This window comes from Mustela putorius, unplaced genomic scaffold, assembly GCF_011764305.1.
Source record: "Mustela putorius furo isolate JIRA1106 unplaced genomic scaffold, ASM1176430v1.1 tig00000275_pilon_pilon_pilon, whole genome shotgun sequence".
Taxonomy (NCBI): domain Eukaryota; kingdom Metazoa; phylum Chordata; class Mammalia; order Carnivora; family Mustelidae; genus Mustela; species Mustela putorius.
In genome coordinates this window covers 16266888-16291781 of record NW_025421341.1, presented here as the reverse complement: position 1 = coordinate 16291781, position 24894 = coordinate 16266888, and the positions used below count along the sequence as shown (strand labels likewise).

The following is a 24894-nucleotide window of genomic DNA, read 5'->3' as shown; positions in this document are numbered from 1 at the left end:
CTATGGTATAAATGATGCTGGTAAATACTTAATTTATTAATTTTGTTAAATTTGTATGTTTTCACAGTGTATTTATTCATTCTTATGTTACTCAAAAGATTGAGACAGTTTATAAACTACACATTAAAAACCCTAATAGTTAATGTTTTTAAATCAATTTTCAAATTTATTTGCTAACTAAAAGAATGAAGAAACAGATTTTTAATGAACACATTTTGATTTTTTAATGACAGCATTGTCGAGCCAACAATCTACCTAGAATTACCACCCAAGGTTAACATTGTCAATTAATATGTGTAGAGCTTCAGAAAGGCAATAAGTCAAAAGTAGGAAAGGTTTAGTAAGCCCTAATCATTCATTTGTGGAAGATCAGAACACAGAATCAAGAAAGCCTATTTGTCACTAGATCAGTAAACCTTGAAATGCTAAGCAGGTAAGAACACTTTTAGGTTGTGGTGTCTGAGAAACAGGCTAGACCAAGCTCAAACAGTAGCCCAAACTGCTTTCACTAGGAGGTTGCTTGGCTTTCAGTTTTTACAATTTATGTTAAGTTTTTGCCTATATCTGGGTTCCATACTGATTATCACAACTAGAGACACAAGTGCTTTTATGTGTCATATAATAGGCATCTATCATTTGAGATACCTAAGAAGTTCTGGAAAGTTTTTTGTGAGGGTGAAAATGTGATGAGACAGGGAAAAAGTCATAAAGCTGGTTGGGATTCCCATACCTGGTCTTACGACTTAGTATGTTGGACTCACACTTTCCTGAGCTGTCCATATTTCCCTAAGAATAATTGATATACATGCATATTTGTCAAATCTGTTACATCTGAAGCATACTATTACTTTTTCCATTTAAAATATAAAGAAACTGAACCTATAATAATTAGAAAGTTCCATCAAAAAGTCAACCATGTATATGCTGTGAAGCTGAGACTCAACTACAGAAGTGCCTCAAATTTTACATTCCATTCATTTCACTTCCTCCCTCCTCTGTCCCCATAGGCAACAATTCTGTGAATAATAAGGATAATATGTTTTCAGGGAACATAACAGCCACATGTAAAATGGGATGGTATTATACTATTGCAGTGTGACTGAAATCTAGGATAATCTTGGGAGGGCTAGCTTTGAGAGAAGGCAAGCCCCTGATTTTATATCCTTGTATGTCTGTACTTGGTATTTTTATTTTATTTTATTTTATTTTATTTTATTATTTTACTATTTTATTTTATTTTTATTTTACAACTTTATCCTTTCTGCCTTACTTTCTCTACTCCTGTGTGTGTTCCTATCAAGAAAGATAAGAAAAGACATGTGAGAAGAAAGACAAGTAAGGAAAATCTGACAGAGTTTTAGAAGATGAGAATATAAGCCAAAGAGGCAGCATGTAAATGAAGAGATCGAGGAAGAGAATGATAAAAGCTGAAATAGTTGTTAAAGTCAAGTTAGTAAAGGTTGTGCTGCTATAACAAATAACCCCATATTACAGTAGGTTATAGGAACATGTTTAAATCTTTTTCATGTAAAGTGCACTACAGATCGGCCCTCCTCCTTGTGATGGTCTAGTGTTCTGAGATGCTTTTATATTTATGGGATTTCCATGTCTGCATAGGATCCCTGCCTCATGGCAACAGGGAAAGAGAAGGCTGGAGAGGTTAGCCCTGGCAGTCTCATAAACCACTTCTACGTAATTTCATTGTCTACAACAAGACATACCTCACTCCTGGTGGGAGAAGAATTTCAGTCTTCCATGTAGCATGTAGCTAGAAGTCGAAGATAACTGAATCCTGGTGAATAGTGGCCTTGTCTCTCACAGTAGTGACCAGAGAAAATCATCAATTGTCATTGAGGGAAAAAATGTAATATTTCTATCAAGATTTAGCTTATTCTTTAGCTTTCTGGGTACCTAAGTGAGTCCAAGGGTAGCTCAAAATCAGAGATAAGGAACAATATTGCCTTCACCTCTGTTTTTTTATCATTGTATTTATTGATTCATTCACTGAACTTAGGTTCTTAAGAGCTTTGGGAATATAATGATAAAAGAGTAAGCATTAGACACACATATTTCTTTAAATCTCTTTATTATGGAAATGAGTTGGAGAATCTTTACATTTCATTTCATTTGGGATTTATCAGGACATTTTTTACTTATGTCAACTTAGAACATTAGGCTTTGTATCATGATAATACAGTCAAATAGGTAAGAGATGCTTAAAAACAAGGGAACATATAAAACATATTTTTGAAGTATGCTTGAACATTAAGTGTGATTTTAATTTTAGTTTCATAGTATTTTGTGTCTTCCGATTTTACCTGGATATTATTTTACATCAGAAAAATTTTATAGAAAAATAATTCCTAATTTCTAATTTTGACTATAACTGCCTAATTTACTCATAGTTGGTTTTTATTCTTGTGTTCTGTAAGAAGACATCAGCATGTCCCTTGTATTGTACAATAAGTCATGCCACTGAGCATACTTGCACAGTAAATGATTTTGTATAGTAGATGGTATTACATGCCTAAGTACCCATGAGCAGGTGTTAAAATTGGAAGCATGTAAAGTGTTCTTTTTTGGTAGGAAATAAGAAGTTACCAATAGCAAACTCTTCAGATTGAATGGGGATTAGGTTTTGTAGGATAATTTTCTTTTAGCTCTAAGTCTCACATCAAAATAGTGAAATAGGTGCCTGATTGAACCTCACCAGTCGCAGAATTTCCTGAAACCTCCTCCTGATTATTTTTTCTTCTTTATGCCACTGTTCTTCATTAGCAACCTCAATCTTTAAATTTTAAAATATTATATTTATTTATTTCCTGATGTCTTGTATCACCAACTTGCAATGTCTGACTGCTTTTGGATTAACATATGTAGAGAGACTCTTGTGAGTGGACACTCCCTGACTAAAACATAGCTCTGTGAAATATTTGGTTATTGTTGACTCCCAAATTCACAATTTATGATTACAAACCTAATAAAATTAATTATCTCCCTCTGTACTTACTGTATCTTGTTTATCTAAATTGTGTTTAATATGAACTATCATAACTGTCTAGCAATATGGACATATAGCTTTTGGGGAAGAGGTTCCAGAAAGTAGTCAAAGAAAAGAGGACCCTATAGCAATAAGACAATATGATGGGTTTTTTTTTTTTTAAGATTTTATTTACTTATTTGACACAGAGAGAGAGATCCCAAGTAGGCAGAGAGGCAGGCAGAGAGAGAGGGGGAAGCAGGCTCCCTGCTGAGCAGAGAGCCTGATGTGGGGACTCAATCCCAGGACCCTGGGATCATGACCTGAGCTGAAGGCAGAGGCTTTAACCCACTGAGCCACGCAGGCACCCCATAAAATTCTTTTATGTTTAATATGAGTTTTAAAGTTTACTTTTTAAATGACATTTAAACATATTTATATATTATTATTGCTTATTAGCATTCTGCATATTAGAAAATAATTGTATATTATAAACATAGATATACAAAGTGAGTTAGTTCTATTTAAATTTATTATGGTCATATTTTTATCACCTTTATTATTGGATAAGTTTCTCCAAATAATTTTCTTTGGCATGCACCTACTTCATTATTTGGGGCTTTTGATATTTGTTCATCAGAATGTGTCTTTATTGTGCTCTCAGTATTGAACTGTGATTTACTAAAATCCCTATTAATAGACATGTGAGTTTTAGCATGATCACAAGCTGATTTGAGATGAAATTTATTTGCCCAAACTAATTACTAATAATTCAACCACAGTACGTTTTAAAATTCGTTGTTCAAATAATCATGGACAACCCAAGGAAAGTTTACATCTCACTTTTACTTGGAAATGCCGCAATAGGGACATCCCCATTGGTCATTTCGAAAACGCTCTCCGGTTCCGTAGGGGACCATCGGCCACTCACTGAAGTCTCAGGAACTAAACCACATGAACACTAGAGGAAACAAGATCCATTTTTCTTCCTCCATTGTTTTGTTTTTCGCACTTCAGGGACCTGACAACTGCACAAAGTGCTCCCATTTTAAGGATGGCCCGAACTGTGTGGAAAAATGTCCAGATGGTTTACAGGGGACAAACAGTTTCATTTTCAAGTATGCTGATCAGGATCGAGAATGTCACCCATGTCATCCAAACTGCACCCAAGGGTAAGCATCCTTGCTGGCCAAGGACTTCGTCACACGGTATCTTTACCCTTGACACAGTCTACTAAATATATACTATTTCCTTATAAAACTCTATTCACCTATATGTTAATGTGTTTTGTGATTAATATGTTTTATGATAATATGTAAATATGATTCAAAGAGGAATACCTTCTAAGAAAATGGTTTATGCAAGCAAATGTATATACCCTTTCAGATATTTCTGTTAAACACTTACTTAAATGAGTTTTGTTGACACCTTTATGCAGCTGATGGCAAGTATACTTTGTATGGAGTGTGGAAATCCTTCCAAATTTTACTTGAGTTTGAAGATATCTTAGAAAAGAAAAGACAAGATAGTCATCAGACTTTTGAGATTTGTGCTTCATATATCTTTAGCAGAAACTTCCTGTTTATGTTTCTTCGTTATTATAACCATTGAAGGTGAGGATAGCTCTCTTTGCAAAATACTGCCTTGAATTACTCCTTCAACAAAATATATGCAAAATAATGATAACAGGATAAAAAGGTCTATGTGCGTGGGGAGAACTTAGTGATATGTGTATCAATAAAATCACAAATACATTTTGGGAAAGTAATTCTATGGCAGGTTAACCTATAACTTAGAATTTCTTTGACCATTATAGGACAACTCAAAGATGGGTACATAGTTTTCTATTGTTTCAAAAGGATGCATTATAAAATGAATAATAATTAGGTTACCTTTGATACTGATAGCAGTTGAAAAACAAAGACATATTACAGAAAGAAGAAAAGCACTGAACTGAAAGAAATAATGTGACTCATCTAACATATTCCAACACCTAATTTTTTAAAAGACAGCAAATCTATTTTAGTAAGGGCTTTTCTTTTTCTTTCCTCCAGAAAATGACTAATTTCAGACTTGAGGACAATTTAACATACTCTATTCTCCTTCTGTCCATAAATCCGCTTCTCCCTTATAAGTGCCCACACACAAGTGCACACACCCACGTACGGATACAGACACTGGTTGTTAAGAATCATCTCGGGTACTTTATATCTGGCAGCAAAGTATGAGATTCCATAAAGAGATTTTCTGCCAGATTAAGAGCTGGCTGCTAGGGGATATTGAAGAAGTTAAGCAAGCAACATCATTTTCTGCCAAGAGGACATCAATTTGCAGATGCTGCTACAATTTCCTCCAGGTCAAGAAATCAGCTTAAGTCACTCTGTGAAGTGGCAGGTCCTCAAAAAGTAAAGTAACATTCTGTCATTCAAATTCAAATGCAGCTTGGAAGAGCTAATGCCAGCTCATTGGTTTACACGTACGCGCATAGACTGAGGATACTGAACTAGTCACATAGACCTTTGCTTCAAGGAAACTAGAAGGAATAAACTTCTCCCCTTTTGAGTTTTTGGTACACTTGGGTTAAGAGTATTCCATGAAGAAACAACTGGCACCCCTGGAGCAGAAGAGTCAGCAAGAGAAAGAGAAAACTTTGCCTGTTCAAATAATCATCCACAGGAGGGTTTTATTGTTTTGCAGCTAAAATTAAACCAGTAAATTATTCAATATAATGTTGATGTCAACAGCTGTTGCCATTCAAAATGAGACCTTTTGCTATTTTTGCAAATCTAATTACAAGGAAGCCATTAGGGAAATGAAAGTGAGATCACAGAGCCATAGTCTGGGTGTATGGCTGGTGTGTCTTCCTCTCAGCCCTTTTAAATCATGATTATGTAATAAAAGAACATCTATATAGTGGGGGAATGTAGAAGCCGGGACAATGAAGAGATCAATTTACCACAGCAACAAAAACCAAATGTCAGCTAAAAAGGGAGAATGAAGGTATAAAGGAAACAAATCCAACCAAATCAGTTAGGAACTCCAAAATGTCTTTGAATCAACTGTTGCAGAATGATGGTGAAACAGAATTTGAATGTTGTATTCCCTGGTATCTTCCAAGGTAAATGGATTCTGGGATGACTGATTGAGCCCTGAAGATTCTTGTATGTGTTTTCATTTAGCCTCCTGCCATCCTTTTCCTAATATCCTCCTTAGTGTCCAAGTTCACTCACTTCATGAAAGTTTTGTGGTCCCAACCCCAGAAATCCTACATTCCTGAATCCCACTGTGCACTACTGCTATCCACCAGTGTGCCTGGAGATCCTTTCGTGAAGCAATGAGGTGCTCTATGAAAATAGTCCCTTCTCTTCAAATTGCATGTAGAGATAAGATCTCTCCCTAGAAAGATCAAAGGGACAATGAAGATGATGTAACAAATGACTATTTTAAATCCTAAACATATGTACTAATTGACCTATGGATGAGTGTGAGCTCACCATGCCAATTTTGGAAAACAGATTTTCTTTTATATGTCGATATTATGTCAGCCGGATAATTCAAGAACAATGTTAATGGAAATAGTCTCTTAAGTCACTTTTTTTTTTTTTTAAGAAGGAAAGTTCTTACTTTGAATACTGTTCAATGATTTTCTGAAAATAAAATTATGTGTGTAATACCTTAAAAGCACTTTTATTACTCTGAAAGTACATTAAATGTATTGGCTCTAATAAGTGCTTTTGTTACTTTAAAATAGGTTATCTATTTCTTACCTATCAGGAGATTCTCATTAATATCACTAAAGAGGGGGTGGTCAGGGGTTGGGGAGTCAGCTAACAATGTCTCTTCCCTTCCTTAGCTAGAGGACTTTTATCTTGGCAGCCTTTTCTGATTTCATTCTTCAGCTTGGTTATATTGAACACCTCTTGTGTATGAGATACAGTAATAGCTAAGTTAAGAAATGAGTAAGACACAGCTCTTGACCACTAGTGAGTCATGGTTCAGTGAGTTTTCTATCTTACAATTCGTATCTTAACATCGGAGACACTTCCCCATATTTTAAAATGATGAGAAAGCATTTAAAACTTAAGAATGATCTTCATATTTGAAATTAGCAAGATAGAAATTTTTTAAAAAGACTTGTGAACTAAATTTAGTAGGTAATTTAATTTCTATAATGGCAATTGCTACATTTTCTACACTAACATCATTGAGTCTGTGATAAATACCAATTTAACTTTGATTTTGGACTGGGAAATTTATTTTTCATTAGATATCTTTGAAAATTTGCATTGAATATGTTTGTTAATATTAGAATCATGGTTTCATATTATTAAATTCCTTATATGTCTTAATCTTTCTTATCAACCCTTTTTATATTATTTAATTTATATACTGAAAAATTTTTCATCGATAGAAGGAAAGAAGAGTGAAATTTTTGTCTATACTCTTTTAATTGAAAATTTTAAATATCCCTCCATTCCAAAATTTAAAAATACTCCTCCATTTCAAAATTCTAAAGAATTAAGATTTTGTTAAAATATCTCAACTATGTTAGATATATGAATACATCAAAGCACTTGTAAATCAGTAAGTAATGGCAAATGTTCAACACATCTTGGTGTTCAGAATTCCAGATATTTTTATTGACATGTTACAGTTTCTGATTTTCCTGTAAAGTTTTTACTTTGTACCACTGATTTTGTAGAGTGTTGCATTATTCCTTATCCTTTTTTGATCTCATATTTGGGATTTTGACTCTTCAAAAGTTTAATGTTTCCATTATTCTGTGATCTTGCTGAACCAATATAAATTGTAAGTGATAGTTAATAAATCTCTAAATAAAGTCAAAATAGTTGAAATAGAGTACACATCCTTAAATAGATACTTGTATTTAGAAAAGATGGGGCCGCTTCAGCCTTACCCTTATTCTTTGTCTTCCATTTTTTCTTTCATCTTCAGCTTGTAAATATGTTTAAATCTCAAATATCCTACATAATCCACTCAACGAACTTTCCTGACCCTACATCCTGCCCCCTCAGTACTCACCTCCCTTTTCCCTTGCCTCTATTCTCTTATGTCCAATTTGTTTCTCGACTCATAGGAGCCGAAATTCTGGTGACCTCAACAATGACAACTAAAATGCTCTCAGTGATTCTTTTTTTCATATAATTTTTTATTTTTTATAAACATATATTTTTATCCCCAGGGGTACAGGTCTGTGAATCAACAGGTTTACACACTTCACAGCACTCACCAAAGCACATACCCTCCCCAGTGTCCAAAATCCCACCCCCTTCTCCCAACCCCCCTCCCCCCAGCAACCCTCAGTTTGTTTTGTGAGATTAAGAGTTACTTATGGTTTGTCTCCCTCCCAATCCCATTTTCTTTCATTTATTCTTCTCGTACCCACTTAAGCCCCCATGTTGCATCACCACTTCCTCATATCAGGGAGATCATAATGAAATCTTGCCATTTGCGACAACATGGATGGAACTAGAGCGTATCATGCTTAGCGAAATAAGTCAAGCGGAGAAAGACAGCTCTCAGTGATTCTTATTTGATGAGACCTCTCATTTGACATTGACAATTACAAATGCAAGACCTCTTGCATCTGACGTTGACAATTACCCCATTTCCTGAAGTCTCTCATGATTTGGCTCCCACAATGCTGCAATTATCTGATTTCATACTCAATTATATTTTCTCATGCTTTTGGCATAGGTTATCTTAGGTCATTTATTGGTTATTGGAGTTGCTTGGGTTTGAGTCTCAGGCTCCTCTTTTCTCACTTCATAGATCTTTCTTCAGCTATCTTGATCACCACTGATCATTGCCCCACCACCACAGATCCCTCTTTCCAGTTGGCAAGGAACATTTCTTACCGAAAGGCAGGACAACCACACTAGATACATAAAACTGAAATTATCAACCCCTCCTCCTCCAACACACACGTGCGCACGCGCGCACACACACACACGCACACACACACACACACACACACACACACACAGAAAGTTGTTCCTCCTCTTGGCTTCTCTCACTGATGGTATTCTCATAGATGGACATTTGAGTCATGTTTAATTCCTCTGACTCTTCCTCTTCTACCATCAGATCAGCCATCAGCTTCTCTTTTTCCCTCTATATATTTTTTTTTAATTTTTAATTTTTTATTTTCAAGGTTATTTCTTGAATCTGCCCTCCCCCCGCCTCTGTCCTAATTGCCATTTCCCAAGTTTAATCCTTTTTCATCTTACATAGACTAAAACAGTCTGTGCCAGAGCAGTCTACCTGGATCCCACCTGACTAGCCTTCACAGGGCAGAGGTCCATGTAAAACACAAGTGCAGTAAATCCCTTACTTCTTTAAAACCCTGCGGTGGTTCTCCATTAAGTTTGCCCCTAAAGCAAATAGACTTCAAATTCTGACTCCAGTCTAATGATCTCGCTTCTTTTACCTCTCCCTGTTGCCTCATGTTTTGCTCCCTGACTATTCAGAATTATGTGCACTCTACATTGCCTCAGATCTATGCTTTTATTCCTGCTGTTCCTTACCCCTTAGAAATCACTGCTACTCCAACTCTGGTTCTCAGCACCCTGAACTTCAGCATTCTGTCTTCTCCATTAGGATTACCATGAATTTCTTTTTTTTTTTTTTTTAAAGATTTTATTTATTTATTTGACAGAGAGAGATTACAAGTAGGCAGAGAGAGAGAGAGAGAGAGGAGGAAGCAGGCTCCCTGCTGAGCAGAGAGCCCGATGTGGGACTCGATCCCAGGACCCTGAGATCATGACCTGAGCCGAAGGCAGCGGCTTAACCCACTGAGCCACCCAGGCGCCCTACCATGAATTTCTGAAGCCAAGCATCCCTCTGCTATGCTCCCTTAAGCCACTCTTTCATGTCTCTTATTATATTTATCACATTATATAATATACATCTGCTTATGCATCTGTTTCCTTCATTAAATTGTGAGCTCATTAAGAGCAAGAAAACTGTCTAATTCATCTTTTTTTTTTTTCCCTTCCAGCTCCTAGAAGATAGCAACACTTAGTAGGCATGCAAATGGTTATTTTTTTTTAATGGATGAATAAAGATCTTTCATTATTCACACTTTCTCCTCAAGTTGAATTTTACTTTCAAATATTTTATCTTTCAATGTTTATTATAAACACACAAATTGTAAACTATTCATGGCTTTTCAGTGTATATCTACTTGGAAATAAGAAATAGACTATTAATGTTACAAAATGGCAATACTGTATAAAAAAGCATTTTGAAGAAGATATAATTGGGACCTAGAAAAAAATAAGTTCTTCAGAATAAAATAAATAGAAAACAATATAAGACAATTTGGAAACATTTTTAGTAGTTACTTTCTCCATTTTAAAAATGGTTTTGGTTATGGATTATATTAATTCAATGCTATGTGCTATAAATTTTTATTTTTATTTCCCATTTGCTTTTTTAAAATACTTTTTTCATGGTGTGTTCTCTATATTTCTGTATATTGAATTTTTTTTTCTGGCAAGTTCAAAACCAATCCTCAAAAAGAAAACATCTTTCTACCTAGTATTAATATTACAGCTGATATTGGTGAAGCAAGGAAACAGTGACTTAATTGTTATTATACATAGTTATATTAGTTCACCAATTTTAAGAATTATCTAAAGATATAATGGGCAGCCTGGCCTTATACACAAGCATCTTATTATTTCATTATATGGTGATTTTAACTTCAGCTTCTTTTTCAGTTTTAGAATTATAGTTTGGGGAAAAATATTGGGATCAGCAGAATGAGACAGTTCTATAAATCATAGTTGTAGAGAGAATCTTGATAATGCACTGGAGCTATATGTATTTGATGAGAGAGAAGGGAAAGAAATCCAATTTAAGTCCATTGGAAGATGGGAGAAGCAATATTTCCATAATACTTCAAAATGCAATTCTACGGACTGTACATTAGGATTTTGTGTACTTTTATGATTCCACTTAAATGTTGATCTCAGTAAATTCTTTACTGAACTGGTTCTTAGTATATTCATTTCCTTGGAGAGTATTTATTTATTTGCTGTTGTTTCAGTTAAATATGATGGCAGTTTAAAAACCCATTTCTGTTTGTCTGCTCTTTTAAAAGAGAGTGTCAAGATAAACTGGAATGTGGTGAAACCAGTTAATTTGCTTTTTAAATGAATTCATGTTTACAGATAAATATGTTTTAAAAACAGTCACAACCAAGGAATGGAATAATGTGATTATGTAAAGTATCCATAAGAATAGCATTAAAATGTGTTAACTCATTTTCTGCCGTAATCAATCTTTAATGAGCATTAACATCAGGTTATTATATTATACTAAATAGCTCATGTTTCCTTTTTTATTGATTTTAGTTTTACTTAAGCTTAAGTCCTTTTAGAAGAAACTGTATACATGAAACCAATTATAACTTTCGAAATATCAAATTATTTAGCTAGATATATACTCATGAATGATGCAAATGAATTCAAGGTATTAGAAGTGAGTTATGTGGGTTTGGAAGTTATCCACAGAAACAGGGTCCAATTTTCTTTACTGTGGACATGTTTCTTTGCATTCCATTAGGTGGTTTTGGCAACTTACTTCTCTGTATCCATCAAGCAATAATCTTCTCACTGACTTTAAATTCAAGAGTGTTCCAAATTGTCTAAAAACCATTATTAAGAATTTGAAACAATTAGGTTTATCTTAGTGATTCTTTTTTTAACAATGACTAATTTTTCTTTCCTTGTATTTTTTAAATTTGGATCTTCTGCAGGTGCATAGGCTCAAGTATTGAAGACTGCATCGGCCTGATGGATAGGTACTTGGTGTGCTTGCTTCCCATGTTCTTCCTCCAAGGCTCCTTGTGCGAGCACTGGTGCATGTGTGTGCATGCCACTGGGGATGGAGAATGATGTTTTCTGTTCTGTAATTGCCTGCAGGTGTAGCGGTCCCACTAGTCATGACTGCATTTATTATCCTTGGACGGGCCATTCCACTTTACCACAACATGCTAGGTAACATCTACCATGTTTCCATTTTGTCACTCAAATCCTTTCCAAATTATCATGGATAAAAAATACTAACCGGTTGGGTGAAATTTATAATATGTTAAATTAGGGAGTTATGAAATAAGCATACAATGCTACTTTTCAAACCACATTTCTTAACCCCCTTTTCTTTATTTGTTATAATTTTAGAATCCAAATCAGTAGAGTTTTTGAATTTTACCTTTATACAACTTAAACAGGATTTTGATTTATTAATCTAGAATTTTAACAGAACATTTCTTATTAATTTTGTGATTACTGCAAAAAGAAATATTTTTAAGAGAGAAATTTGTGAAAGTTGATCTATTTTTGTAAGCTGTTTCTTGTTTAATTTGATTCATTTTCTGGTTTTATATTATTTTGAGCTGGTTGGTGTATTCTCTAGGCTTCAGAATTACCGTAGACTAAAGGCACTACGGCAAATACTTTGTGCAAGTGAAAGTACAAGTTAAAATTAAGAAAAAAACAAAACCTATCACTCAGATTCATACAAAAACCTATGCATGAATGTTTATACTGTCTTTATTCAAAATCACCAAACCTAGAAACTATCATGTGTTCTTCGGTTGTGATATATCACATATAGCCGAAGCTATAATGCTATTCAGCAATAGAAAGAAAGAAACCAATGACATATGCAAAACATGGATGGATCTCAAGTGTATTATGCTAAGGGAAAGAAACTAGACTTGAAAGAATACATACCATATGATTCCATTTGTATAGCATTCTGAAAAAGGCAAAACTCTAGAAACAGGAAATTGGTCAGTGTTGCCAGTGGCAGTGTTGCAATGGACATGAGGGAATTTGGGGCACTGATGGAATTATTCTATATCTTGACAGTGGCGATGGGTATATAAATGTATGTGCTGTCAGTACATTAAAAAGATGAATTTTGGTGTCTATAATTTATATCTCAATAAATATGACTTTTTAAAACATATTTAGGAAAAGAGTAACTTTACAATGTTATGTAGAAATATTGTTTGCTTTCCTTTTCTTTAAGACTATTTATTTGGGGCATCTGGGTGGCTCAGTGGGTTAAGCCTCTGCCTTCTGCTCAGGTCATGATCCCAGGATCCTGGGACCAAGCCCCATATCGGGCTCTCTGCTCGACAGGGAGTCTGCGTCCCCCTCTCTCTCTCTGCCTGCCTCTCTGCCTACTTGTGATCTCTGCCAAATAAATTAAAAAAGGACTATTTATTTGAGAGAGAAAATGCATGTGCATGACCTTAACTAGGGGAGGACTAGAGGTAGAGGGAGAGAGAGAATCTCAAGCAAACCCCCTGTTAAGGATGAAGCCCAATGCAGGCTAAATCTCATAACCCTGAGATCATGACCTGAGCAGTAGGCAGACGTTTAACGGACTGAACCACCCAGGTACTCCTTGTTTACTTTCTTTATGAAGCAAATTAATCCTGTCTTTTGAAAAAGAGGAAGTAGTACTAAATTACAAATAGCAGAATGACAGCTGCTTTTTGATATAATTTTTTTATTTCAAATTTAACATATATAGTGTAATAGTACACAAAATAAAGGTATAAAACTCAGTGAATTTCTCTAAATGACACATTTATGTAACCATCAGCCAGATCGAGAAACAGAATAGTACCAGAGACAGAAACACTCTTGTGCCCCATTCCAAGGGTAACTATTGTCCTGAATGCTAACACCAGTTTGCCTGTTTTTGTACTTTATGTAAATTGAATCATACATATATATTCTTTGTATCTGGTCTCTTTTGCTAAACATTATAATTATGAGCTTCATCTGTGTCATTATAGTCATATTTTTTCAATCATATGTTATTTAGCCTTTAAAAACTTTTAGAATAATCAAATAAGTGATATGTCTCATTAATAGGTTATTTAAATTCTTTTTCAAAAGGGTGCTGTAGATATAAATGATTTATACAACAGTGGCACTTTGGCATTTGGGATCAACTCAGACTAGTTAATACTGTTATTTAGAGCAAGATTTAAAATTATGGAAAAAAATGACTAAAGAGAGAGAAAGAGAAAGAGAGTGCCTAAGGTCCAAAGTTCAGTTTTATAAACCAAGATACATTTTAGATTGTTCCTGTATTTATAAAATAATTTTCCTAAAAAAAATAATAATAATTTTCCTCCCTGAGACTTTGGTGAAGTCACTATAATATGATTTTGAAGAGTGTTTCCACATTTGATTTAATGACTTTCTTATAATTATTCCAGCCAACTAAGGAGAGGCATTATAATGTGGTGATTGAGTGGTGATTAATCTTTGGAATCAGCTTTTCTAGGTCCAAAGCAAGGGCTCTATCATTTTTAGATATTTAACCTTGGGTAAGTGCCTTCAATTATCTGAGACTTACTTTCTTCATATATAAAATAGGATTATAAATTGGTTGTGAGGATTGGTTGAGTCCATAGAATAGTGTCTTCCCCAGATAAATCACAGTAAATGTGATATATTATTTTGCTATAGAACAAGGATTTTAAATGTTGGGGATGGGGGAACATAATTCCTAGAGGGAAGGGAAAAATCTCTCTACCCCTTATGGCAGGTCCCTTGATGGAAGGAAGGATATTTCTTTCTTTACCTTAAGAATCACTGCCCTAAGGAGGGCCACTGGTTTGGACAACAGCGTGTCATAGGTAAAGACATATGCAGAGACAGAGAAAGGGTTAAAACCATAGTAGTAGATCACTAGTGGTTTTCGACGCTCAAAATCATAGTGTATCTTATTATAGATTTAATATTTTCAACACTTAAACAAAAGTAGCTTGAGAATTTTCAATCCTATCTTGCCTAGGTTCTTAGGCCATTCCCTATAGTCTCAACTAACACCTAATTCAGATTAGCTTTGTCACAATTTGCTAACCACGTCTGGTAACAGAGTATAGATAATATAATTCAGCCCATCACTCGCAGGACATTTAACCTGTAGGCCTTTGTACAGAGCAGAAGTTTTCGAATTTGAAGGCCTGGGTTCAGGTATTTGCACTACCATATTTCTTATCTGTAAAATGGGGATGATAATGGTAATTTTTAAAATGGAAATTCATATACCTCATATGATTGGTATGAGGATTAAGTGTACAGGAGCTCTTATCTAAATCTGTGTTCACTGGTGGTAGTCATGTGTCTAGTTGAAATATTGGGAATGTAATCTTTTTGGAAGTCTCATGGGGTTATGTTCTACTGGTATTTTATTATCAGTAGGGCATAAATCCAGTAGTTCAGTAACTAAAAAATTGACATATCAAAATTTCTCAGCTTTTAAGCATTTAAATTTTGTATCACACTTCTAAGTATAATTATCTCAAAAAATTGGTAAGAGGGAGCTAATTGTTCTTTTAGAAACTCTGGATATCTTTACTTAATAACTCTTTTGAACTTAAATTTAAAGCAGTGTGACTCTCCTTCAGTTGTGTTGACTTGTCAGAATTAGTTGACTTATCACAGGCTGTTTATAAGGCAATTTGGAATTGACATGAAATACTTAACTTGGACACCTTGGAAAAGTGTATATGAGCACAGAGTATTTTGTCATGGATTGGATGAGAAGTGTAAGTAACAAGTAACTTTATTTTTGTGTTCTTATTATTGCAATAAATGCTTAGGTCTCTGAAAGGTACACATTGAATTGAAAGCAGGGGACCAGTCTAGTAATATTTCAGTTCATTTTCCATTTTTAACTTCTGTGATAGTTTTTTTAAGTTTCTTAATTGATTAAAGTAAATCTTACATAATAGGGGGATAAAACACATGGGCGACAATAACTCTTTTAAGTTTCCTGAACCATGTTTTAACTGGGAGATTACCCAAATGCCTAGTTTTCTTTTAGTCACAGAAAATTGCATCGAGCATGGCAATGTGGCCACTTTGAAATATTTAGAATTCTTACTCCCTGCTGCCCCATTATGTTGTATTCTGTATCCTAAACCAGCAGGAAAAAAGATTGAAGATTTAAATGAAAACAGGTGAAATGTTTCCAATCTTGATCGACTTTCATTTTCTAAGCAGTGTTATTCTTTCCCAAGCCTGCAATTTGTGAATTGGTTTTCCACACTCCGTTTACCTTACAGGCTGTTGCTGGAATTTCTTCCAGGAAGATTGCATAGGAGGGAATTTTTTTTTTCTGTTGTCTCCTAGAATATGAAAATAATACTTGAATTTCCAAACTTCTCCATACTCTCCTTATCTGAATTAAATGCCTTAAAAATAGCATTGACCTTTGCTGTTCTCCCTTTTCCGTCAAGAATCTTGTAAAGAAATATGTTCAGCAAGTTTTCATTTATTATTCTTTTTATGGTATTTATTTGAGCTTTCACACAAGCTATTTTCATATAGATTGCAATAGAAGAAAGTGTCCAATTCTATTCTACTTTAGTTTCTTTGTCAAATATATATCGAAAGCTTTTTTATAATCTTAGTTTCTCCTCCATCAGGGCCCACATTTGTCCATCTCAATAAGCAAAACCTTTCTTTATATTAGTTAGCAATCCAAAATCTAAACTAGTAATTCTTTTTTGAGTTTGTGACAGAAATTATGAAAACTACTGGCTAACTGTTCAAAAATTTTTATCTGGCTATTCGCTCCAATTCAATTATTCTAGATGCTTTACCATATGAAATAAGGTAACTGAAATCAGTATAATTCTTTAAATCTCACATAGGCAGATATTTGAAACGTTTTATATTCCTGTCACATTTTAATGCCCATATCACACTTTTATTTTATGGTATAGTCGTTATTACCTAAGAGGTCACATAACAGTTTATCCTTTAGCAGTGTGACCCATGTGTGATATATGAGAGAGATGATGTGATATTCTTGGCACCACTTTCACAAATGGAACAATCTTTTTTCTTTGTTTGTTTTGCCCTCAAGGAACTTAGTTCATAACTTACGTCCATATCAAATGGTCAAACAGCCCATAGATGGTTTCCTTAGATGAGTGGCAGTTGTGTTATGATCCTTAAGTCCAATAAATAAAAGTACTCAGGCTTTTTATTATAAGTCTATCCTCAGTCCCCCATATTCTGTGTATTAAATTTACTTTTGAATTTAAGAGAGTTCAAAGAGGTGAAGGAGAGTGTGTGAGTATCTTCTTTTCCATCTGATTTGTGTCCCACGGTTTCCAGTACATATAAAATACCAAAAATTATCAAAGCACTTCAAGACAAGAGTAAAACTGCTAAATAGTTGTTAATTACTGTTTGTATAGTTGCACATGGTTGCTTTAAATAAAACTGTTTAGTGGCATAAGGTTGCATCAGTGACTTTCTTTTGACATCAAAATGTTCACACATTGTTACCAAAGCTTTTACGGATCCTAGAAACATTAATATTATACTCAAACCTACTAACTGTAAAAATGTGACCAGAAAAAGTCACAATTAAGGTTGAAAGTCAAAAGAGACTTTTAAGAGCATTGACTTTAGGATTGTAATAAAAAAAAAAATCTAAACATAGCATTATTGAACTGTAAGATGTTGATTACACTAGTTAAGGGTCAGATAAAAAATTCAGTGGGTTGAGTGATCCATTATGAATACTTTTTTCACTCTTTCCTATAAGCATCTTTCTATGGTATAGAAATTATAATATTTTATAATTATTAATTGCTGATTTGTAAAGAGATCAGGACTGCTTATACTCTATGATCTCAAAGCATCTTAAGCTTCATTGAATTCATTACTGACTATCCAGTAGTTTTTTTTTTTATTAAAAATGAAAGCAAATGAGTGAAATATGTTCCTGAAGCCTCTGCGCCTTCCTTTAGACAAATATTTATAGTTTTAAAAGTACTTCACAGGTGCTATTCCAAGATATGACCCTGGCATTATTTTCTTATAAAATACAATTTAGGGGTGGAAGTATATTATCAGTATTACTCAGGACTTTAATGTGGGATTTTAGTAGACAGGAAGTATTAAATTCTATCTCCTAACACTCACTTCTAACAAAAACCTCCTCACTAAGAGCCATCTAAATTGCATCCAACTAAAAATACAAACCCCTTGCAAACATTTCTGTAGATACTACATTTAGAGATGTTTTGACATATGCAGAGGAAGTGAAAAAAGTAGCGGATATGGCAAAATGAACAATATAATCCACAATAAAGAGAAAGTACTTCATTCTTTCAAAGAACTAAGAACTAAATATATTATGTCTAAATTTATATATTTACTATTATATATTTACTTTACTAAATTTACATATCTATATTTATAACCATATCTATCTATTTATCTATCACCTATCTATGTAAAAAATGGCATCTGACTTGGTCCCCTACTAACATCTCACACAAAAATTATCAGTAAATTGCTGAAAGTTGTAAGGCAATGCCTTCCTATCTATATAGCCAAATACTATTGATTGAATGGATTTGGAATTATATTGTGCAGATTCTCTTAAAATTGCACTTTGTAACCAATTATTTCTACTAAAATATTGTTTCAATTTTTGTGTCAAAAGAACAACACTTAAGCAGAAAGATTTTTTTTTTAAGTATAAGTCGAAGTTTCTATTTTAATTCCTGCCATATATATATCCAGAAAAGAATCAAAATTATCCCTCATGTAACTTAGGTATACATTGTATTAGACCCTAAATATCTTTTGTGTTTTTTTTTTCATATTTCCTATTTAACTAAAGGAATCCAATTAACTGAGACCCCCTTCTGTGATGTGGTTACATAAAATGATGGGTAGATATTAACTCAAATTGCTCTCTTTGTGCTTTTTTCTTATTACCTCATCATTCTTTCTACCTAATCATTCTTTCATAAACATACAATTATTTTTCCATACTATGTTGTAGGCAGGAGCTAATTAACAGGGAGCTCTTTGATTTACCAACGAAATTCCTCACAGTGATTTCATTCTCCTCTACCATCCTCCCTCAAACGCAAAGTGATATAATTTCATTGCAATTTCACAGTAACTCAGTACTAAAGAATGAATGATAAGGAAAGGGAAACCCACCTCTAATAAACTTCTGAATGCTTGTAGCCATTGCAATTTTTATGGCATTCTGTTCGATTGCCCAGAGTAAAGCATTCCATATGCTTGAGTCATTTATGGAATAATTATAGTTGCTTTTAGTAGAGTAAAAATAAAACAGCAATAACAAAAACCTCTTACGATAAAAAGTTTACTTGTTGAAATGAAAAAGAAATTTTTTTCAATGAACAAAGAAAATTTTTTTTCCAAAGCATCTTCATTCTTGAACCTCTGGATTCCACATACCAAAGGTCAAGTCCCAAATTCAAATCCCAGAGTGGATAACAACATTGTCCTATGCACCAAGATAGAAAGGACCAATGGGAAAACCAAAGCGCCAAATCAAACCAAACCAAAACCAATTCTTGTTATTTTTCCCAGAATAGTGTTGCTTTTTCTAAAATCTTCTCAGATTTAGAGCTTCTTTTTGCCATTCTTTTTTTTTTTAAGAAAAAAATCCTAATATATATCTATTAGGTGCGCTACATTATCACATCTATTTTCATGATAAGCATATAAAAATAATTATTACCATTATCATTTTACAAATGAAGAAACAGGTTCAGAGTAATTAAGCAATTTACCAAAGATCACTTAGTTAGTAATGTCAGGTCAAAAATTTGAGCTTCAGTGTGTCTGATTGATTCTTAGAACCACATTTCTTTCTTTCTACTAGGCTGGTTCCCAAATGGAAGAACAGTTAACAGCTATTCCTACGATGAGGATGATTGAGTATCTTATAGCCTACTTAAACAATTTTACTCATTATCTTTCTTTTAGTCCCAACTTTTACCTATTAGGCCTTCATCCAATGTATAGGATTTTATATTGCTTTTCCTCACAGAGCATATTTTAGTTTAATACATCTGGCATTGCTTGGTCGTGATAGTGCAGTGCTTCCCAGGACCTAAGGATATAAGCCTGTGTAATGGTAACATAATGTCAATATATATTTTAATAGAGCACTGACCAATCTAAGAAATTTATGAATAAATATAGGCTCAGTTTTTAGAAATATTTTCTAAAGTGACAGTAACTTGTAATTCTGGAGAGATTTGTTAAAACTACTGTGGTTCCATATGAGAACTACTTCCATCAGACCTGACACTAATTCCATAATGCTGTTGTCCCCAGACTCACCTACTAAAGGTGGAAATAAGAATCAAAATTTTATTGACACTCAGCAATAAAATAACAGATAATAGAGTGGTGGGCTTTATCAGGCTTTACTTTTAGATATTCCTCCCTAGTTCATACATAGGATGTATGGGATGGGGGAAGGTTGATTGGGAGTAGCAATGAGATCAGAAGATAAAGTATGAATCCTAGATTGTGTATCACTTGGTTCTGTTTAACAAGGTGGAAAATGATTTCTGCTAAAATTTTTCCCACTGTTGATACAATCAAACATATTATATTTACTTGTTTTTTGAAAGGATAAAACAAAGAAGAAACCCCTCTCTTACCTATATGCTACTCAACAGTAACCAGCCAATAAACATTCATTGTATTTACTGTATGTTAATAACTTACAGTAAATAACTACATTTATTAACTTACAGTTAATAATAAGTTAATATATACTGTATGTTAATAAGGAGAGAATGGAGAGAAAATTAACATAATCCCTAATATCGTGAAATTTACAGTAGAGAAGAGAAAAAATAGTTTTATAATTATATATTTACTATGAAGAAAATTGTAAATGGATTGGAGTGTATGGTTGTGGTAAGGAAAAGAAAAATATAAACAATGACCCTTGGGTTTTTGACTTGAGTAACTGGGTGAAAAGTGATGTCATAAATTAAAATGAAGACTCAGAAGGAAGTGGAAAAACACTTTATGAGGAAAATGAAAGATTATGTTGGGGTTATAATAAGCTTGAGATGTTTATTTGATATTTGAGTGAGAATTTCGCCTGCGCATATAATTACAATACTCTGCAGCTCAAGAGTGGGGTCAGAATCATCAGTCATATTTGAATCCATAACATCGGTTGAAATTCCACAAAGTATACACATATACTGAGATATGTGTATATATGTATGTTTATCCTTCCATACTAATCATATAAGAAAACTAAGCAATGAGCCTAAGGATACTCCATTATTTAAAGAGCAAAAGAGAAGAGAAAATACATAACAAAGGAGACTGAGGCAGAGAGGGATTAGGGATAGAAGAAAAGCCAAAAAAAAAAAAAAAAAGGCATGCTGGAAGCCAAATGGACAGAGGGGAATGAGATGCTATAAAGGTTGAAAATGAAATCAAGAGAAAGTGTGATTTTTTGTTTTACTTAAGTGGGAAAAATTGTAACATATTTACAAAGTGGTAGGAATGATTCAGAATAAAGAAGAAAGTTATATTTCAGAATATAATGAACAACTGCAGGCAAAATATTTCTTTATTGATGGAATACAGCACTGAAGTGAAAAAGTTGATCACAGAAAGAAGCAAAGATTGTACATCCATAACTGGAAAGGATTTAGAATATATAGGGAAATATGCAGGTAGATAGTGGATTTGATGGTGAGAAGATTAGGCAATTCATAGGTTATCCTCATTTTAAAGGAACAAAAAGATGATGTCCTCATCTTAGCCTAGAGTATGGGAGGTAATATTGGGAATTTTAGGAAAGAGAAGATTTAATAGTCTATCAAAAGTAGAAATACATCATCCTAGACGTACAGTAATGCTAGCAGTGCTGAAGGTCCCCTGAAGATTTCTAGTTATAAATTAGAATGATTCCAGTTGGTGGTGTTATGCTTAATTCAGCTATGCTATGATTGTCCATGGGTACTTGGAAATATGGGTTTACCCAGGACTGAAGTTTTGCCAGGTGAGCACTTACGACAGAAGCTAGAGACCATTGGGTTAAGGCTATGTGGAAGAAATGATAACAGCAAAGGGTCATAAAAACTAAGTTGAATAATAAGAAAAATTGGTTTATAAGGGAGACTCATGTACAATGAAAACATGGTAAGGTCAATGGCTGTATGGCACTGGGAAGTGCCATCACGCGCTGTTGAATTAGGGATACCATTGATTAGGGATACCATTGTAGGGAAACTGAAAACTAGAGAACTTGAAATAAAGACTCTGGAAGTGATATATATATATATATATATATATATATATATATATGTCTATATATATATATGTCTATATATATAGACATATATATATATATATAGACAGCTAGTAGAATGAATGGGAATGGGTGGCTGAGACTGTTGGAAGTGAATAATCACAGAACTGGGAAGCCAGAAAGTTGGATAAACTTGGATAATGGGGAGAAGTGGGAAGTGGGAAGATTCAACAAATACTTAGAATTTAAAATTAATTAACTGGGCTTAGCAATTAATTGCATATGAAGTAATTAAGAGAAGAAACTTACTAATTATTCGGGCTTGCAAAGTAGAATGAATGTTGATAACAGTAATCAAGATGTGGCACAGTAAAAGGGTAATAAACTCAATGTGAACTTATTTGAGGGTGTATTAAATTTGGGGTGATTTTGACAGGTCCAAATGATGCTAAATGGGAAATTTAATGTACAGATATAGAAGCCTCTCCATATATAGGCATAGAACCAAAGTGAATAATATTATGGAAATACAGAGTCAAGTGTTTATATCTTTTGGGAAGTTTACATGTGAAGGAAAGGAGAGAGGGAAACAGTTGGAGAGGGAATATTATCAAGAGAAATGTACTTGAAGATGGATGAAATCTGAGTCTGTTTTGGAAGACTCTGTAAAGAGTGAAAGGTTAGAGACACAGGAGAGAGAAATCATCAATCATAGCACTCTCCTGAAAAAGCTAAAATTAGGGACAAAGGAAATGTGAAAAGATTACGTGGCGATCAAAACCCTTGCCACTGTTTTATTAGGAGAGAATAAATAGAAGACAGAGAAAGAAGATGCAGATAGGTAGAACAAGGCTGTGGGAGTTTCTGTTTTAATGTTCTATATTCTTTCTGAACTTGTAAAGTCATCTTGCCAAGAAAGAGGAGGCTATGTTTTGCCGTGTGTGTATGTGTGAAAGAGTGACGGTTTGAAATACTAAATTCAAATATAAACTGGGCTAATATTTTGTATTTAAAATATTCTGTTACTAATTCTTAAATCATCAATAATTTGCAATGGGTTGCTTTACATGTATTCAACTGAAGGTCACCCTATTTTATTTTTTTGCATGGGAAATAACAGGTTGTGGTTTGCTATCAGAGACTCTGGACTCATTAAATTAGAAGACTGTTAAATATTTAATCAGAATCTAACAGCATCCTGTATGTGTTCTGAGAAATTAACAGATTTCAATATCTGTAGTGATAATTGCAATATGCTGATATATAACAATTACTCCAAATTGCATCATTACTACAAACATCATCAATTTGTGTGTGTGCATGCAATTGTGCAGGTACAGAACATTAATATATCAGGAAATCATATGAAATATTTTTCCTATTTCATTTTTTTAAATGTTCTTAAGTAAGGAATGATGATGAATAGTCCCTTACATAAAATATCTTTGGGTTTGATTATACTGATGTGTCTAAATTTATCCTCAAGCAATGATTCTTCTGTTACCCATTTGTTTTATATGCCTCTCTTTTAAATCTAAAGCAAGTAAAGGTAGAATTCATCATCTTCTTGGTTAAAACTCACTAGAATTAATTTAGGAATTTCTTTTTTTCCCTTCTTGTTTTTCTTTAAGATTAATTATTGTCTTCAATACATTTTAAAATGCAATTTAAAATTATAAAACACATTCTCAATGTATTAAATATAGACGTATGTGTGTGTATCTGTGTATGTTTATCCTTTCACACCTTTATCCATGTACTAACACATATATACAATATTAAAGGTTTTGTTTGTTCACAGTTATGGGAACAGGGTCCACACATTGCTCAGCAGGTTATATGACTCACAATGAAACAGTATGGGCAGCTTTCCAGATCAAGAGCTGTAACTCCTTCTTTTTATGGTTGCATTATTTTCCCTAGCATTGATTTGCCACCGAGCCTGTATTTAAAAATAGGCTGTTCCAAATTTTGTGCTTTTATAAATTAGGAAATAACATGTGTGTGTGTGTGTGTGTGTGTGTGGCATTATAAAAAGTGTATTTAGGTAGGTATCAACTAAAATACATGGGAATATTCAATTTTATCATTCAAATTAGCTAATCATGGTTCAAAAAAGTCAAAATAGGCAACACATTAAAATTACAGAACTAAACATTTAAGTTAGGAAATATTTGTGTTACAGTCTCATTTTGTTTCCATGTATTTATAATATATACATATATAATGTTATAGCAAATCATTTTTATATTTATCCAAAATCAGATGTGTTCCATTAAAGTATGGTTGAAAATCTTTGACCAAAAGTTGCCAAGGACTGCATGATTTAGAAATATCTTCTAATAAGTTTATTGTTTTCTCTATGGTGCCATCAATCATGTTATAGAGAGGACTTGACAGATAAGGAACTTTAACCTTCTTTCAAAGTTTGTTGATTTCCTAATTGGTTTTAAGTAATCCAAGATGGACAGATATACATATATAGATCTTTAATATTTCAACAATTCAGTAGGATGACATTGATCCTATATAGTTTTGAAATAATTAGTAAATAAAACTAATAATAACTTAGTAAGTCATAGTAATGCATAAACCTTTTTTTTATAAAATACTAAGACTATGTTTGTTCAAAGGGTTTCTCCCTTTTTTCTGTCTCTCTCACTTTCTCTTTCCCTCTCTTTTGTTCTTGCTGTACTTTACTTACTGTCATTACTTGACAATAACGAACAACTGGCATGGATTTTACAAATTGGTGCCTGTTACATACAATC

The 24894-nt window shown here is 33.5% G+C and overlaps 1 protein-coding gene across 4 annotated transcripts in view; it reads left to right on the top strand.

The window, feature by feature from the left end:
- Positions 1-24894, top strand: part of ERBB4 (erb-b2 receptor tyrosine kinase 4) — a 1164764-nt gene that overhangs the window by 906441 nt on the left and 233429 nt on the right. For 2 of the 4 annotated variants that reach the window (XM_004767012.3, XM_004767010.3), the window contains exons 15-16: positions 3998-4152; positions 11932-12006. In XM_004767012.3, coding sequence (XP_004767069.1) covers positions 3998-4152; positions 11932-12006 — 230 coding nt within the window. Of the gene's footprint in view, positions 1-3997; positions 4153-11765; positions 11811-11931; positions 12007-24894 lie in introns of all 4 variants that reach the window. The other 2 variants (XM_004767013.3, XM_004767011.3) reach the window with 1 other exon arrangement.